The sequence below is a fragment of the Lutra lutra genome, chromosome 18 (genome assembly GCF_902655055.1).
Source record: "Lutra lutra chromosome 18, mLutLut1.2, whole genome shotgun sequence".
Lineage (NCBI taxonomy): Eukaryota > Metazoa > Chordata > Mammalia > Carnivora > Mustelidae > Lutra > Lutra lutra.
The window spans coordinates 24,783,910-24,800,372 of record NC_062295.1 but is presented as its reverse complement, the minus strand read 5'-3'; the positions used below and the strand labels follow the sequence as shown (position 1 = coordinate 24,800,372).

Below are 16,463 nucleotides of genomic sequence, written 5' to 3'. Positions count from 1 at the left end.
TATTTCAAGTAAGAAGGCAGTATTTACAGTAAAGCATCCAATTATGGTTATCAAAATCATAGCTAGGTCCATTCTCCAGATGTACTGAACTCATGATTAAATTGTTGGCACCCATTCAGACTTTATTGTGAAATTAAAAAAAAATTCAATTTACTGAATCACTATTTTTTCCAGTATTATGGTGAGTATTAGACTACTAAGATCTACTACTGATACGTACTCCTTTTAACAATATTGCCATGTTGCTATCTGGGGCTTTCTTTCTAGTAGTGCTCAGTGGGGAAGCACCATGAAAGGCTTACAAAATATTATTCCCTTCGACTCTTACAGTGCTGTGACTTATTCAGCGGGGCCACATTTATTAGTTGCTCTAGTTCAATTACAGCAGATGCTATATATTACAGCTAGTCCTGCGTTTTAGGTCTTTCCTCTTAAAAACTGCTATGCTAGATGGAAAAATGTCAAATAATAAACATTATACATAAGATTATAAAAAACAAAAGAGCATGGCAGAAGAGAAAGAATAAGAAAGAAGAAGATAAAAAAAAAAAAGGAAAGAGGAGAAGGACTGGACAGCAGAGAAGACAAACCAATCAAAATATTATGCCAAACACACATCACAAAATGTAAACTCAACTTTTGTTTTTGGCACTAAGGGGTGCTCACGCCTCGTCACAGAAGAATGAGGGCTGTTAACCCGTATTTTAGTACTTACTCGGAGCTGGTAAGATCTGAGTTCATATATATTAGGTCCTGACCGTGGCACAGGCTCATTCCAGAAACTGAACTCCAACAGCAGCTGATTCTTCCTAGAGAGAAGCATGTTGCTTCTTGCCTTGCGGAATTCCACAAATTCCTTTGAGGGAAACAAAAAATGTGCTCATGATATCCTCTGATAGTTACATATAAACCCATGTTAGTATGATTTATATTCCTCCTGTGATAGAATGCTACCATGAAAAGGGCCCCAGGTGGCCCGAGACAGCCCTGGTTTACAGCTTGTTGAGCTAGCATAAAAATTATAAGCACTCACTTTCACTCTCAGAAGTGTCCAGAGTTAGATGACAAACTACATGGCCATCCCAAGTATTCAGGTAACAATGTAAGCAAATTCAATTCCTACAGTTTTAAGTTCTCCTGACAGTGACTGACAACATATTAATAGAAGTGACATAGGGACTACAGAATATCAGATGGTCCAAAAGCCACTTATGTTTGGACTGGGAATCTACACAAAAGGTCTTCTTTCCAGTAGTGTGTGGCTGTTCAAATTCTCTTCATCAACCTGTACCTATCACTGAAGGGACGGGGAGGGGAGGGCAGTCGCTTCCCAAAGCAGCTGTGTGTCAGGTAACCCACGGCTCACTGTGGCTACCATGCTGACTTGCTGGCGTCGAAGTACAGGCTCACCAGTTTCAAAGCACAGCTGACTTCTATAGTAAGAACTCTTATGTTAATAGTATTACAGCCCGTTAATTAGTTGCAGTACAGCTTCAAGAATCCAAACAATAAAACTTTTACTACAAAAAAGTTTATTAATGTTAAAAAAATGAGGACAGAAAAAGTCATTTAATTCTGTACTATCATTTATTTTATCATTAGTCTGAGTAAATAAACATTTTTCAAAATCATACCCGATTTTCTCTGAGTTTACTCATGACCTCTGTGAGGGCTGGGTAGCCTCCTTCATACCTCCAGAGGTGCACTGAAATATATTTTAAAAGAGAACATACATTTAGGGTTTCATGATACTCTTACCTTGAAAACAGTCTACGTACACATTATGTTAACACAACACAAAACTGTAATGGGCTATGTGTTGGCATATGAGTGACACCATAAATTTTCAATAATGGATTCAAATGTTAAAAAAAAGTAGTTTTTTGAAATCAATTACTGGAGAAACTATTTTAAACAAAAAACTAGACAGACTTGGAAAGCTTTGATTATAAAAACAAGTATTAAATTAAATATTATTTAAGTCATTGACAGGAAAGGCATAGGGAACAAGTGTTTATTCCAAAGACTTCTGCTTCCTACCAGCTTGATCCTGCTCGCCATACCACGTGTTCCAGGTCCCCACCAGAGTACAAGGGTAATGCTTATCTTCATGAATCTTTGGCAACACCTCTTGACTTAAAGAGAAGAAACAGCAACACTAATTAAACAACTGACAAGATCATACCAGGTGGACACATGATCAGCAACAGGGAGAAGGCCATCTACCCTGTTCTGACAACTAACATCACAATACATTTATGATAAACCTGTGTTTAGAATTACCCTTTTAGCTACGTTCTACTCTAACATCCCCCCTTATCAGAGACTCAGGTTTCTGTAATCCAACTACCTAGGACAGCTGGAAACAACTGCAGTGATAAAAATGGATAAGGAAGAGCCAAAGGTCCCAGCATTCCAGGAACTACATGGGTCTATTATTTGCTATTTCAGGAAAAAGAAAATGAAGTACCTAGGAATGGTGAAGTTTCTAAGAGCTAAGTTCTGCTGGTTCCCAAGACAGGAAGGAGAGAAATAGGAACAGAAAAAGAGCATGGAAGAAATAAGAGAAGGAAGTGATGTTTAAGACAGGGGACCACAGAAGCGGCACGAGCAGGCAGAGGTGGCCGGGGCAGAGAACAAGTTGGCTCTAAGGAGGGAGGAGGAAGACAGAGCTGGAACCCAACACAGCCTGGAAGCAACCCAGCTCTAACAGTCCCCGAGGGCATCAGAAACCAAATTAAAGATACAATGTGGAGCATAACTAGGTTCTACTCAATTCAACCAGCTGATGGGATTTAGGAAGTATCATACAATCCCATGTTGCATCATTACCAGTGACTGTACAGACTAGCAGCAAAGCCATGACAGTTATGGCAGTCTATTAATTTAACAGAGGTGCCAGAACTTGGCTCCATGGAAACTTCCTTATCGTACAGATTTTAATACCCAGAGCAAGGCAAAAGGAAGAGACATGACTTCCCAAAATAAAAGCTAAAACCTGCACATGTTCTGAATAGAAAAACTGTGATGAAAAAATAGAATACAGATTCAACAATAAATGCAAAAGGGTGTCAAGGATTGGAAATGGAACCTGATCGAACTATTTGCTGACACTGAGTGCAAGTTAGTGATCACTGCCAGAGGCTGGGCCACCAGAACTGAGTGTATATGCAGTTAACAGAGAAAAGCCCAGAATGCTCTTCTGTCTAGCCAAATGAAAACCCAAACAGTTTTATGACCTTGTACAATGACCACACCATGTGTATTTTTTGAAATGTCACCCTTCAAAAAATACACACGGTGTGATCATTGTACAGGTCAAAAAAGACTTATGTTAGAAATAACACTGGACTGATGGAAATCAAGGGTGGGGAAAGATGGATTATGTATAATTAATGGAAATGGATTTCCTTTTTTGTCATGACATGAACCCCAAATGAGAGCCAGTGTAGAAGAAAATCTGTAGAGATGACCCATGTGGTGTTGAGACAGGGGCTGGGGCCTGACGATGAGGCCTAGGTTTTCTTTGCTGGGGACTCCAAAGCTGCTCTTGGAAGCCGTGGCCTTCCTTACACGAATGAAGTCTGTAAGGCAGGTAGTACTTGTACCTAGAACTAGCTGGGTTGGGCAGACCTCATCACTGGGGCCTCTAAAAACTAGGCAGGAGTTAAATCTTTATATATTGGAAACAGTTTCAGAGAAAAGAAAAAAAAAACTTGATGAAGGAGAAAGCAGAACTCGGGGAGATTAATTTGATAAACTTCTAAGTAATGAATTGGGTGTGGGGTAAGGTACAGGTACAGCCTTGAGGCCAGGAAGGCACTCAGCAAGGCGGTTACTTAGAAATGGGGCTCAAGAGGCTGGGAGAAGGAGATGGAGACGGAAATGGAATAGAACCAAAATGCATGTCAAACGAAGAATACATAGCTCTTAGCAACCAGTTGCAAAGAACTAAGGAAAAGGTTAACTAAAACCATGGTGAGTGACACATGTGGGAGGTAGGAAGCGCCATGTGATTCTACATGTTGAATTTGAAGGGAGACGAAGACATCCAAATGGAAATATGAACACACAGGAAATGAAAATCTGAGACAGGAGATGAAGTGATACAAACAGGACAGGAAGGATAACCCAAGGAAATACTAACATAGACAAGAAATTTCATTTTATGAAAAAAGATTTAGAAATATGCATCTGCTTTGTTTTAGGACATTTTTTTAATAAAGAGAACTGTGCTGAGGTGATTAAGAAACACTATGCTAATGTTTTATTTCATGAATCACTTCCCCAAATAAAATAACAAAAAGTTTTTGCATCAAAAAATTATGCTGATTCTGGTGACAAAATCATTTGCTTTCTCATGAAAGTAGCAGATGTGAAAGGTAAAAAAATGCTTTTTAATGATGTTTGCTCATAACTGATCATTAAAATACAATTTGTTAGCTTAATCAAGAATGAATGCACTTAATTATCTTTGGTCTTAAAGTTTACAAATTCTGTAAAAGCATAGGGATCTCATTATCATATGAGAATCTGCCAAAGGGACTTGAATCCTGGTGAATGAAGACTTGAGAAGAAATGGTGGCTATATTCAAATATCTATGGGACTTCCATGTGGTGGCTTTAGTTAGGAGTAAAACTGTAAACAGTGGAGATCACGGGGATGTAAATTCTAATTCCTAACACTCAAGTTATCCAGAGATGAAATGTATGAATGTACTTAAACACACCAGTCAGGAAGGTCTGCAGAAAGGACTCAAGCACTGGTGAGTAGATGGACTAGATGGCACTATACGGTTCCTTCCAACCTAAGACTCTAGAACATTAATGTCTGAGAGCTTATGTGATGAGTTAGCTGTGTGAGTCCTTCAAATCAAAATGCCCGTGGCAGTCCCACACAGAGCTCAACTTAAGAGCCTCTGAACATTCAGCTTCAAGAAGAGGGATCAAAGATCCCACTCCGCTATCAAGGGTTAGCAGAACCAACAAATACGCAAATTGTTAATTTTCCCCAAGTAAAGGATAGTTTGGTATACACACCAAATTTTGTTGTATGCTTCTAGGCATTCCGGTTTAACATTGTGAACTGAAACAAAAGAAAATTCAACGATAAACTTATGAACAAAGGGAAAAAAGTCAACTATGAAGATAGCAAACCTATCACTCACACTGCAATTTGTATAGACTGCTTGTTTCCTTTTTGGCTAGGAGATTAGAGTGAGCATCTTTTCTTGGATCAACTTTCCGGACAAATAACGATTTTAGCCAGCTGTCTTCTCGAGGTCTATTATTAGAGGACGTCAATCTCCTATGGAATAACAAACATAAAAATGTGAGTCTCGTTAGTGGTATGAAGATTTCAGCGTCTTCAGGTAATGTCACATAGCACACCGTTTTCATAAAATCAATCCATCCAGCAAACATGCCTTGAGCACCTATTCTAGGCACTGTTATAGAACCTGGGATACCAGGGTGCGTGGGTGGCTCAGTGGGTTGAGCCTCTGCCTTCGGCTTGGGTCGTGATCTCAGGGTCCTGGGATCGAGCCCCACATCCGGCTCTCTGCTTGGTGGGGAGCCTGCTTCCCCCTCTCTCTCTGCCTGCCTCTCTGTCAAATAGGTAAAATCTTAAAAAAAAAAAAAAAAAAAAAAAAAAGAACCTGGGATACCACAAAATGTCCACTTTCCATTCTGATAGCATGCAATCGAAATAGCAAAGTGTAAAACATGTAACTTGTGGTTCTTATAATAGAGTTTTAACTTTTTAAAAGTTTTTATTTTTATTTTTTAAAAATATTATTTATTTATTTATTTGACAGAGAGAGAGAGAGAGAGATTACAAGTAGGCAGAGAGGCAGGCTGGCGGGGGCGGGGGGGAAGCAGGCTCCCTGCTGAGCAGAGAGCCCAATGTGGGGCTCAATCCCAGGACCCTGAGATCATGATCTGAGCCAAAGGCAGAGGCTTTAACCCACTGAGCCACCCAGGCACCCCTAAAGTTTTAAGTATAGCTGGCATACAATGTTGTATTAGTTTCAGGCATATAACATACTGATTCAACAATTCTACACATTAAACTATGTAAGTACAGTTAGTTTACCATCTGTCAACATTCAGCATTACAACAATATTATTGACTATATTCTCTACGTTGTAATTTTCATCCTCATGACTTATTTTATAACTGGAAGTTTGTACCTCTTTTTTTTTTTAAGATTTTATTCATTTATTTGAGAGATAGAGAGAGAGATACTGAATATGGGGAGAGGGACAGAGGGAGACAAAGAACCCCAAGGAGAGCCTGACATGGGGCTTGATCTCATGACCGTGAGATCATGACTTGAGCCCAAATCAGACGCTTACCCAACTGAGCCACTCAGGCACCCCTGGGAGTTTGTACCTTTTAATCCCCCTCACCTATTTTGCCCATCCTCCCGCTACCCACCTCCCCTCTAGTAATCACCAGTTTGTTCTCTATAGTTAAGAGTTTGTTTTTTTGTTCATTTGTTTTGTTTTTTAGATTCCACATGTAAGTGAAATTGTACGATAATTGTCTTTCTCTAACTGACTTATTTTACTTAGCACAATACCCTTCAGTTCCACCCATGTTGTCACATGATCTCATTCTTTTTTATGGCTGAATAATATTCTATCGTGTATATGTGTGTGTATATATATATATGTATCTATATGTAGCATATCTTCTTTATCCATCCATTTACTGATAAACATTTTGGTTGCTTCCATACCTTGGCTATGGTAAATAATACTGCAATAAACATATGGGTGCACGTATCTTTTTATATTAGTGTTTTCATTTTCTTTGGTTAAATACCCAGTAAGGGAATTAACTAGACTGTGTGGTATTTCTTTTCTTTTCCCCCATAAATTCCTTATACTGTACACTTCATCCTTGTGATTTGTTCATTCCATATCTGCAAGCCTTGCACCTCCTATTCCCCGTGGCATTTTTATTTTCAATGTTTCGAGGACCCTCCATATTGTTTTCCACAGTGGCTCAACCAATTAATATTTGCACCGTCAGCGTAAGATGGTTCCCTTTTCTCCACATCCTTGCCAATACTTGTTATTTCCTATCCTTTTGATACTAGCCATTTTGACAGGTGTAAGGTAAAATCTCATGGTGGTTTTGATTTGCATTTCCCTGATGATTTGTGATGTTGAACATCTTTTCACAGAGTTCATGTTTATCTTTGCCATTTCTGCTATGTGTTTTTCTCTCCTCTAATGCAATTTCTGACATAGAAAAAATACATATGGTAACCTAGAGTAGTCAAGTTCATAGAGAAAGTCGTAGAGTGGTTGCTAGAGGTTGAGGAAGGAGGAGAATGAGGAGTTATTGTTTAATTGGGACAGAGTTTGGGAAGGTGAAAAAGTTCTGGAGATGGAGGTGGTAATGCACAACAGTGTGAATTTACTCAATGTTACTACTGAACTGTACACTTAAATATGATTAAAATGGCAAGTTTTATGTTATATACACTCTACCACAATAAGTAAGTATGAAAATATACAGGGAAAATGAAATAAATTCTTTCTTTGAAAAAATTATATTGGGGTGTCTGAGTGGCTCAGTCAGTTAACTGTTTGCCTTTGGCTCAGAAAAGATATATGCACCCCTATGTTCATGGCAGCATTATTTAAAACACCCAAGACATGGAAGCAACCTAAGTCCTAAGTCCACTGACACATGAATGGATAAAGAGAGGTGGTCTATGTATATGCACATATTGTAACAGACACACATGCGCACAAAAATTATTCAGTCATAAAAAATAAATTTTTTAAAAAAGATTTATTTGTCGAGAGAGAGAGAGCAAGTGAGCATGGGGATCAGCAGGCAGAGGAAGAAGCAGGCTCCCCACTGAGCAAGGAGCCTGGGGTGGGACTCGATCCCAGGACCCTGGGGTCATGACCTGAGCTGAAGGCAGACGATGACTGAGCCGCCCAGAGCCCCAAGATTTTTTTAATAGGACTATATAATTCCTGTTTTTTCTTTATTTTACATTTTAAGTTCACTAGACAGAAACTGTATTGAAAAATTTTGGGGGGGGTGGTTAAATAGATTTTAAGACCTTAGGAATAACTATTATGAATAATGAAGAAAGGGGTACAATGCAAATTTCTAAAAATATCAGCATTAGGGAATTTCATTTACAATAACAAATATTTACCAAAGTAACCACTACTAATAGTTTTTAATTCCAGAAATGCACAGACATGCATCATCACATGTATATATATATATATTTAATTTTTATGAAATTTAATACTTTATAACATTTATTAGTACCTTATTTCCAGTTTTTTCCTGGTATAGGCAATTTAGGTATCCATTAACAGGGACCAGTGAAATAAATTTGGAATATCCAAAACCATAATAGAAGCAATCATTAAAAAGAATGAAGCAAACCTACATGCACTGATAACCTGGTATTTCTGAAAGTAAATTATGTGGGAAAAGCAGGTATAGAACTGTACCATAAATACACAGAGCGAATTGTTAATAGTAGTGATATCTGGGGAAGGTGACTGGATGTGGGGTGGGAGTTTTTTCTTCTCATGTATAGCCTTCTGGACTATTTGATAGATTTTCCATATATATATATTATTGTACTTAAAATTAGCTATAAAAGTGCACATTTAGAGAGTCTTTTATAGGAAAGGCACATAGGTATATTGGCAAACTAAATTTGGAAGGGGAAAGACCCTGAAGTAATTTTTTTCCCCTCTTCTTTAGAATTTAAGGGGATTACAAATTAATAAATACATACTTCCTGTTAGGCACTGAGTTAGGTAGCCCGTCTATGTCATCTCATTCAGTCCCCGTACAGCCTAGCAAGGTAGGTATTATCACATTTTAAGGCTTGGCTCAGAGAGGTTATATGACATGAGCTAAGACGTGGCAAAATGAAAATATGAACCCAGACCTAACTATAAAGTTCAAAAAAGTTTTGAACTAATAATATGGGATGCCTCCCAAACATTCATCTCACCAGTTGAGCATTTCCCCAGGTTTTACTAACACCAAAGGGACTATTTACTTTCAGGTGGGTAAAATGAGGTAAAGTGTATGGAAACACTCTGTAATCTACGAACGAGCCTAAGAAATCGTCATGGGACACACACAAGAATGCGAATGATGTCTGCTTATCAACTTGGGTAGCAACTGTCTTGACAAATAAAAGACAGTCCAGTCCAGCATTACCCCCAGCTGACGGTCCAACACTGAAATCTTTTCCGTGTCAGGTAGCCAAAGCTGACTCATGCACCCAGTTCATCTAGCTGTCCAAGCTGAATCACAGAACACAGCAGAAAGCGGCCATGCCAACAGCTGTCAGGGTGATAAGATCCGGGCTGGGGTTCTTTTTTGAGAATGACAAACACGATCAGTGGCCTTTATACCATCATACGTATATTGTGTGGCACTTTACAGAGGGTGGGTGGGAGGGCAGATCATTCTACAAAACATTAGACTTTATTTTTATTGTATTTTCCCAAAGATCTTATTTTTAAGTACTCTCTACACCCACCGTGGGGGCTGGGAAGATCAGGAGTTGCATGCCCTACCAGCCGAGCCAGCCAGGCACCCCACAGAACAGCAGACTTTAAATAGAGTCAGCATTATGAGCCGCGGAGCGCCCAGGTGGGGCAGGCGGTTAAGTGCCGACTCTTGGTTTTGCCTCAGGTCACGATTTCAGGTGAGACTGAGCCCCGTGTTGGGCTCCACTCAGTGCAGAGTCTGCTGGAGACTCTCTCCCTCTCCCCACTGCATGCTTTCTAAAATAAAGAAATAAATCTTAAAAAAAAGTAAGCACTATGTGCCAGGCTCTGTGGATATAAAGGTGAATCAGACGCTTCGCCTATTCAATCTCACACGCGGAGTGGTCCCAGATACTACAGAGTTACACATGCACACATGGTCCCAGATACTACAGACTTACACACACACACACGGTCGCAGACACTACAGACTTAAACACACACACATGGTTTCAGAGACTACAGACTTACACACACACACACGGTCCGAGATACGACAGACTTACACACACATGGTCTCTGATACTACAGACTTACATATACATACACGGTGTCAGATACTACAGACTTACACACACACACACACACGGTCTCAGATACTACAGACTTACACACACACACACACGGTCTCAGATACTACAGACTTACACACACACACGGTCTCAGATACTACAGACTTACACACACACACGGTCTCAGATACTACAGACTTACACACACACACACGGTCTCAGATACTACAGACTTACACACACACACACACACGGTCGCAGACACTACAGACTTAAACACACACACATGGTTTCAGAGACTACAGACTTACACACACACACGGTCCGAGATATGACAGACTTACACACACATGGTCTCTGATACTACAGACTTACATATACATACACGGTGTCAGATACTACAGACTTACACACACACGGTCTCAGATACTACAGACTTACACACACACACGCATGTGCACTGTGTGCGCTCAAGGGAATGAACCACTGGTCTGGCCTGTGAGGAGAGGAACTCCCACAGAGACGTTCTGGTTCTGTCTTGGGAGACAACACAGACTGGTGGACAAGGCAGGTGACAATTCGAGTCACAGGGTACAACAGACCCAGGGGCATGGCGTCCTGACACTGTAGGGCGTATTTGGGCAATAGCAGAGGTTCAGCGAGAACAGGGTGCGGGAGGCCGGCGAAGGAAGGGGCGCACGGGGCTAGGCGCCAGCGCACCTCGGCCGTCCGCCGCCTTCATCCCGCCGGCAGTGCGCGCTAGCGGGTCTGAGGGAAGCAGCCAGGCCGCCGCGCGGCGGGGCGGACGGCGACCGCAACGGCAGGGCGCGTGGCTGCTGGGCTTTCCGCCGGCTGCCGTGCCCCGCACGCCAGCCACACGGGAGGAACCGAGTACTCCCGGGACGGACCGAGAGCCGGCCCTGGGTTCCGAAGACGGCAGCAGGCATGAAAGGAAGGACACCTTCAAGAGATACTCCTGAGCCGGAAAGCAGAAGACGCGGGTCCCGACTAGGTGTGCAGACCGCGTTGCGCTTCGGCTGGAGCAAACCACACGAGGAACTACACGTGACTCTGAGACCCCAGGACGCGGCAGCAGCGGGGAGGCGGCTTCACTGCGCCGTGCGCCGGCGTCTACACCCGGTGCCCGCGTGGGCCAAGCACGGCGCCCGTGAAGCTGTCGAGATGAACACGCCCGGCCGTGACCTCACAGAGCTGTCTGCTGGTGGCAGCACGCGGGCAACCATGATGACAGCCCAGCGGGAGGTGAGCTCCCTGACAGGCGCGTCAGGTAGTGCCTGCGACAGCGCGGGGTCGGAGGAAAGGGACTCCCAGCGGCTTGGTGAACCCCTTCTCCGAGGAAGCCCTTGCTGCACTGGAGACTGGAAAGACGAGGACGCTTGTCAGGCCGATGCCCAGGAGAGGAGGCAGAACCGCACCTGCCAAAGCCAGGAGCCCGCGAACGTAGCTGAGGAGGCGGAGAGGAGGCTGCCTTCAGTCTTGCAGGAGAGCAGCCGTAGGTGACCCCTCCTGACCAGCAAACCCTCCGCCACCCCAATAAACCAGTTTGCAGAGAACTAGCCCCTAACTTTTCATTTAAAAAAAACCACACAGAGGGGTACCCGGGTGGCTCAGCCGTTAAGCGTCTGCCTTTCCCAGGGTCCTGGGATCGAGCCCCCCATGAGGCTCCCTGCTCAGCAGAGTCCGCTTCTCCCTCTGCCGTCCCCAAATCGTGTGTGCGCTCATGCTCTCTCAAATAAATAAAATCTTAAAAAAAATAATAAAAACTGCACAGAGATGAAGGTATACTATAATGAAGACCTCTATACCTAGCATGAAGGTGAAAAAATGATGAATATTCTATCATTTTAAATCATTCTAGATATATTTGCTTTTTTATTTTTACTAAGCCGTTTTGAAAGCAGAGTACAGACATTACAATAATTTATCCCTAAATACTTGAGCATGCACCTCCTAAGGACAACGACGAAACCATGATATCACTTTCACATCTGAAGAAAAGAGTAATTCTATCTAATATCCATTTCATACATTAAACTACCCCTAGGGGTGCCTGGGTGCCTCAGTTGCTTAAGTGTCTGCCTTCAGCTCAGGTCATGATCCCAGGCCCTGGAAGTAAGCCCCACGATGGGCTCCCTGCTCAGCATGGAGCCTGCTTTTCCCTCTTCCTCTGCCTACTGCTCCTCTGCTTGTGCGCTTGCTCCGGTGCTCTCTCTCTCCCTGTCAAATAAATAAAATTTTAAAAACAAACAAAAAAACCTGTCCCCAACTGTCCCTAAAATGTCTTTTACAGTTTTTCTAGGCAAGGATAGGGTGGGGTGGGATGGGAAAGAAAGGGGATTAGCATCCAGTCCAAGTTTGTGGAGATCTTTCCAACAGGAGAACGTTCTACTCAGAATTCTTTAGTTGTCCCCCTCACCAACAGGTTCAAGTCCTTACTCTTCACAGGACTCCAGACAAGTGTTACCACGAGTTGAGGTAGGGGAATGGTGAGAGGGAAGGTAGAGTCAAGACATGCCAGAGGCAGAACTGACATATCTGGCAGCTGGCTAGCTGGGAGAGAGCAGAAGGGGTGGACTTGGGGCCACGACACGGAAGATGTACCATTAGTGGAGAGAGAATCTGGGAGGAACAAGCAGGTTATGTTGGAGGAAGGGGAGTTGAATTCTGGGTACAAAAGCATCTCAAGTACCCGTAAGACACTAGTGAAGTGTCTGCTAAGCCACTGGAACTCTAGGCACTGCACAGAGCTGAGAGGTGCTGGCAAATAAATCTCTGGGGAAGGCTTCCTCCTTCCCCTCTGAAATCCCTCTCACAAGGCACTCAGACTCCTGTCGACAAATCCAGTTTTCTTCATCTTACCTTTTTAGCAGCATCTGGCACAGTTGCCCACCACCTCCTTGAAATACCTCCCCTTGAGCACTGCCACAAACAGGGATGTCACTGGCTGCCCCTTCCCAGTCTCCCTCTTCTTCTTATATCTAACATGTGAATTTTCTTTTTTTTTTTTTTAAATTTAAATTCAAATTAGCTAACATATAGTGTAGTACTGGTTACAGGTACAGACTTTATTGATTACCTGTAATACCCAGTGCTCATCCCAACAAGTGCCCTCCTTAATATCCATCACCCATCTAGTCCAGCCCCCCAGCCCTATTTGTTCTCCATATTTGATTCTCTAACGGTTTGCCTCTCTATTTTTATGTCATTTTATTTTTCCTTCCCTTCCCCTATGTTCATCTGTTTTGCCTTAAATTCCACATAGGAGTGAAATCATTTGTCTTTCTCTGACTTATTTGCTTAGCACAATACCCTCTGGTTCTACCCATGTTGTTGTAAATGGCAGGATTTTATTCTTTTTGATGCCTGAGTAATATTCCACTATATACAAATACATATATAATCTTTACCCATCATCAGTTGATGGGCATTTGGGCTCTTTCCACACTTTGGCCTACCAATGCCGGCATGCCTCAGGGCCTGTTTTTTAGCCCCTTTTCTATCCACACTCTTCAAACAATCTCATCCATTCCTGTGGTTTTAAAAAATATTTTATTAAGAAAAATTTCAATTAAATGCAAAACAGTATAATGAAGTCCATGGATCTACCAACATTTGGCATTTCTATATACCGATAACTCCCAAATGTAACCTACAGTCCAGACATCTCCTTTGAGGAGTTAAACAGGTCAAGTGGGCCAAACGCCTTTCCATTTGAATAGCTCACAACCATCTCAACTCCAAAAGTGCTCTGGATTCCCCATCCCTGACCTTGTACCTGTTCTTCCTTCTCTGAATTAGGAGCAAGCTCCCAGATGGCCACTACTTTATTCACTGACATTTCCCAACAGTGCCTGACACATGGTGGGCACTCATATGCTTATGGAACAAGTGACTTTCAGTAAATGGCACCAGTATGTGCCCTTGATTCTGTCTCCTTTCCAAAATCAGATTGGTATGACATAGATCAGATCATGTCACACTAGAATGTATACCTTTAAATGGCTCTCAGTATAAAATCCAAACTCTCCAAAATGGGTTGCAAGGCCTGAAATTATGGGGTTCCTGCTCCTTGCAACCTGTCTTCTGGCCTGTCTTCCCTTCACTCTTTATTTTCCATCCTCCTAGACTTTTCTGGAGTTTCCTGGTATGCCTTGCTCCTTCCCAGTCAGGGCTTTCCTGCATACTGACCCTTCAGGTCTCAGCTTAATGGCACCTTCTAGGAGGGCCCTCCATGATTTCAAGGGGGTAGGTTCCCTGATTTTCTCTCATACTACCTACCTCAACCTTTAAGTCTATGTAGGTTTTGTTTTTTTTTTTTAAACCTCTGCCACGCCTTCCTGGGAATAGTGACCACGGCTATTACGTTGAGCTCCACAAGGTTTCAAAGATATATACATTCAATATTTGTAGAATTAGTGTATTAGTTGGGTCTAGACGGAGTCCCAAAGAACTCCTACAGTTAAGGAAGTCAAAAGATACAGAGGCCTGTGAGAATAATCCAAGAGTCAACAGGTTGGGCTTCAGTTGGAGAGCATTTGGCTCCAACAGGGCATGGGGGTACTGGGCAGACCCAGGTCCAAATCTCCAGTTTACGAGCTTTGTGACCTTGGGCACGTTAGGTGACTATGTTGGGGGAACACCTTCAGCCTCAGCTGTCTTTGTTGGAAAGGAGAAAATATGAATTTTAGTTTCCTATCCCCTGTGTACGGGGAAAAAAAAAAAACAACAAAAAACAAGACACAGCAGATGCTCAATAACAGAATAGAGGGACTGCTTTGTTGACCAACTTGGAAACATACACATCAAACCTGGAGACCCAAGTTGGGCGTCAGTCCTAGGAACGCCTGATAACCCTGAGCTCAAACGCCTTTTCTAGCTGGACGTGCCCCGCGCTCTGAGGTTCCCTCTCACGCGTAAAACGCAGACCCCGACACCGCAGAGTGCGTCTGGGGCTGGATTTAGGGACCTCTCCAGCCCGGAGTAAGTCTGACAACGGGCGCCCCGCACCCCTCCGCAAGCGGCGGCTGAGTCTCTGGAGGCTCAGCACCCAACTCCAGCAGACCACGTCTGGATCCTCCGGAGGGAGGAAAACGAGAGCAAATCTGCGCCAGCCAGAGCCCGGGTCTTGACCACAGAAGCAGGACACGGAGACGTAGAGGGGATGGTTCGGAAAACCGAGTATGGGACCCAGCGCGCGGGGAGAAGTTCCCACTGGAACCCAGAGTCCGCTCCCGAAGGCGACCCGTAACGCCCGTCGCCGCGCCACCTCCGCTTTCCCGCAAGCCAGCCTGTCCGCGCTGCTCGGACGCCCCGCGACCCCGCGCGCCCCGACCACGAGCTACCGGGCCCCTGCTCACCGCCTCAGGGGCGAGCAGCAGCCCCGCCGCCGGCGCGGGTCGGCGGAGTTAGACCCCGCGGCCCAGCGCTCGCGAGCAGCCGCCGGCGACGCCAGGGCCTGGGGCCTCCGCGCGCGCGCCCTCGGCCACCGCTCGGGTCGCGCCGGGTCAAGGTCCCGCAGGCCTGGCCCGCACGGCGCGCGGACGTGGCCTGGGCACCCAGCGCCGTCCCCGCCGTGACCTTGAGCCCGGCCCCCACCGGACCGCGTTCCGACTCTGCCGAGGCTCCGTCCGCGCCGGCCTGGCCCACCGCGGCCTCGGCCCCACCGGACCCGCAGTCCCCGCGGCCCGGCCAGAGTGAGCGCTGCCGGGCCGGGGCGGGCCGGGGGACCCCGCGCCCTCCGCCCCGCGGCGGCCACTCCCCGGCCACTCCCGGAGAGGGCGGCGCTGCTCACCGGAGCGGGGCCTGGAGGCTGCAGGGCGCGGCCCGCCGCAGGAGACCGCCGGCCGAGGCCGCTCCGCGGGCGTGCAGTACTCGCGCCGCCATCTTGCTCTGGCGCCTGGGCTCCCACCACCCGGGCCGCCGCTGACGCCGCCGCCGCCGCGACCCCTCCCCCGGCCGGGCCCGCCGAGCTGGGGCGGGGCCGGGGCGGGGCCGGGGCGGGGCCGGGCGCGCGGCCGCTGCAGGGCCGGGCGCGGCCGCCAGGGGGCGCGGGGCGCACGGTCCCGGCACAGGAGGCCCGGCGGCCGGAGGAAGGAGCGCCCGAGAGGCCTGCACTAGGCGACGACGAGCCCCGCGAGGGAAGCTGGGCGCCCCGCAGGTGCGCAGAGGAACGTGGGCTTTAATCACAAGGAGCGAGCAGCACCGCGCTCGATCCGGGCCTCTCCCGGTACAGTCCGCACTTCGTGCCGGCGCAGGTATTTCCTCGTCAAGCCGAAGCCGACCCCAGGCGACGCGGTCACGGACACATCCCGGCTGGAAACACACTCAGGTCGTCGCGCGGTCTCGGGACACCGTTTTCCCGTTCATTTCAAC

At 45.4% G+C, this 16,463-nt stretch overlaps 1 protein-coding gene across 1 annotated transcript in view; it reads right to left on the bottom strand.

The window, feature by feature from the left end:
• NIPSNAP2 (nipsnap homolog 2) overlaps positions 1-16,019 on the bottom strand; it is a 30,943-nt gene extending 14,924 nt beyond the window's left edge. The window contains exons 1-6 of the mRNA XM_047713668.1: positions 15,883-16,019; positions 5,169-5,308; positions 5,041-5,086; positions 2,041-2,135; positions 1,635-1,705; positions 716-856 (exon numbers count right to left, since the gene is read on the bottom strand). Of these exons, the coding sequence (XP_047569624.1) occupies positions 716-856; positions 1,635-1,705; positions 2,041-2,135; positions 5,041-5,086; positions 5,169-5,308; positions 15,883-15,974 (585 nt within the window). The 5' untranslated portion in view covers positions 15,975-16,019. The remainder of the gene's footprint in view (positions 1-715; positions 857-1,634; positions 1,706-2,040; positions 2,136-5,040; positions 5,087-5,168; positions 5,309-15,882) is intronic.
• Between the last annotated feature and the right edge of the window lie 444 nt (positions 16,020-16,463).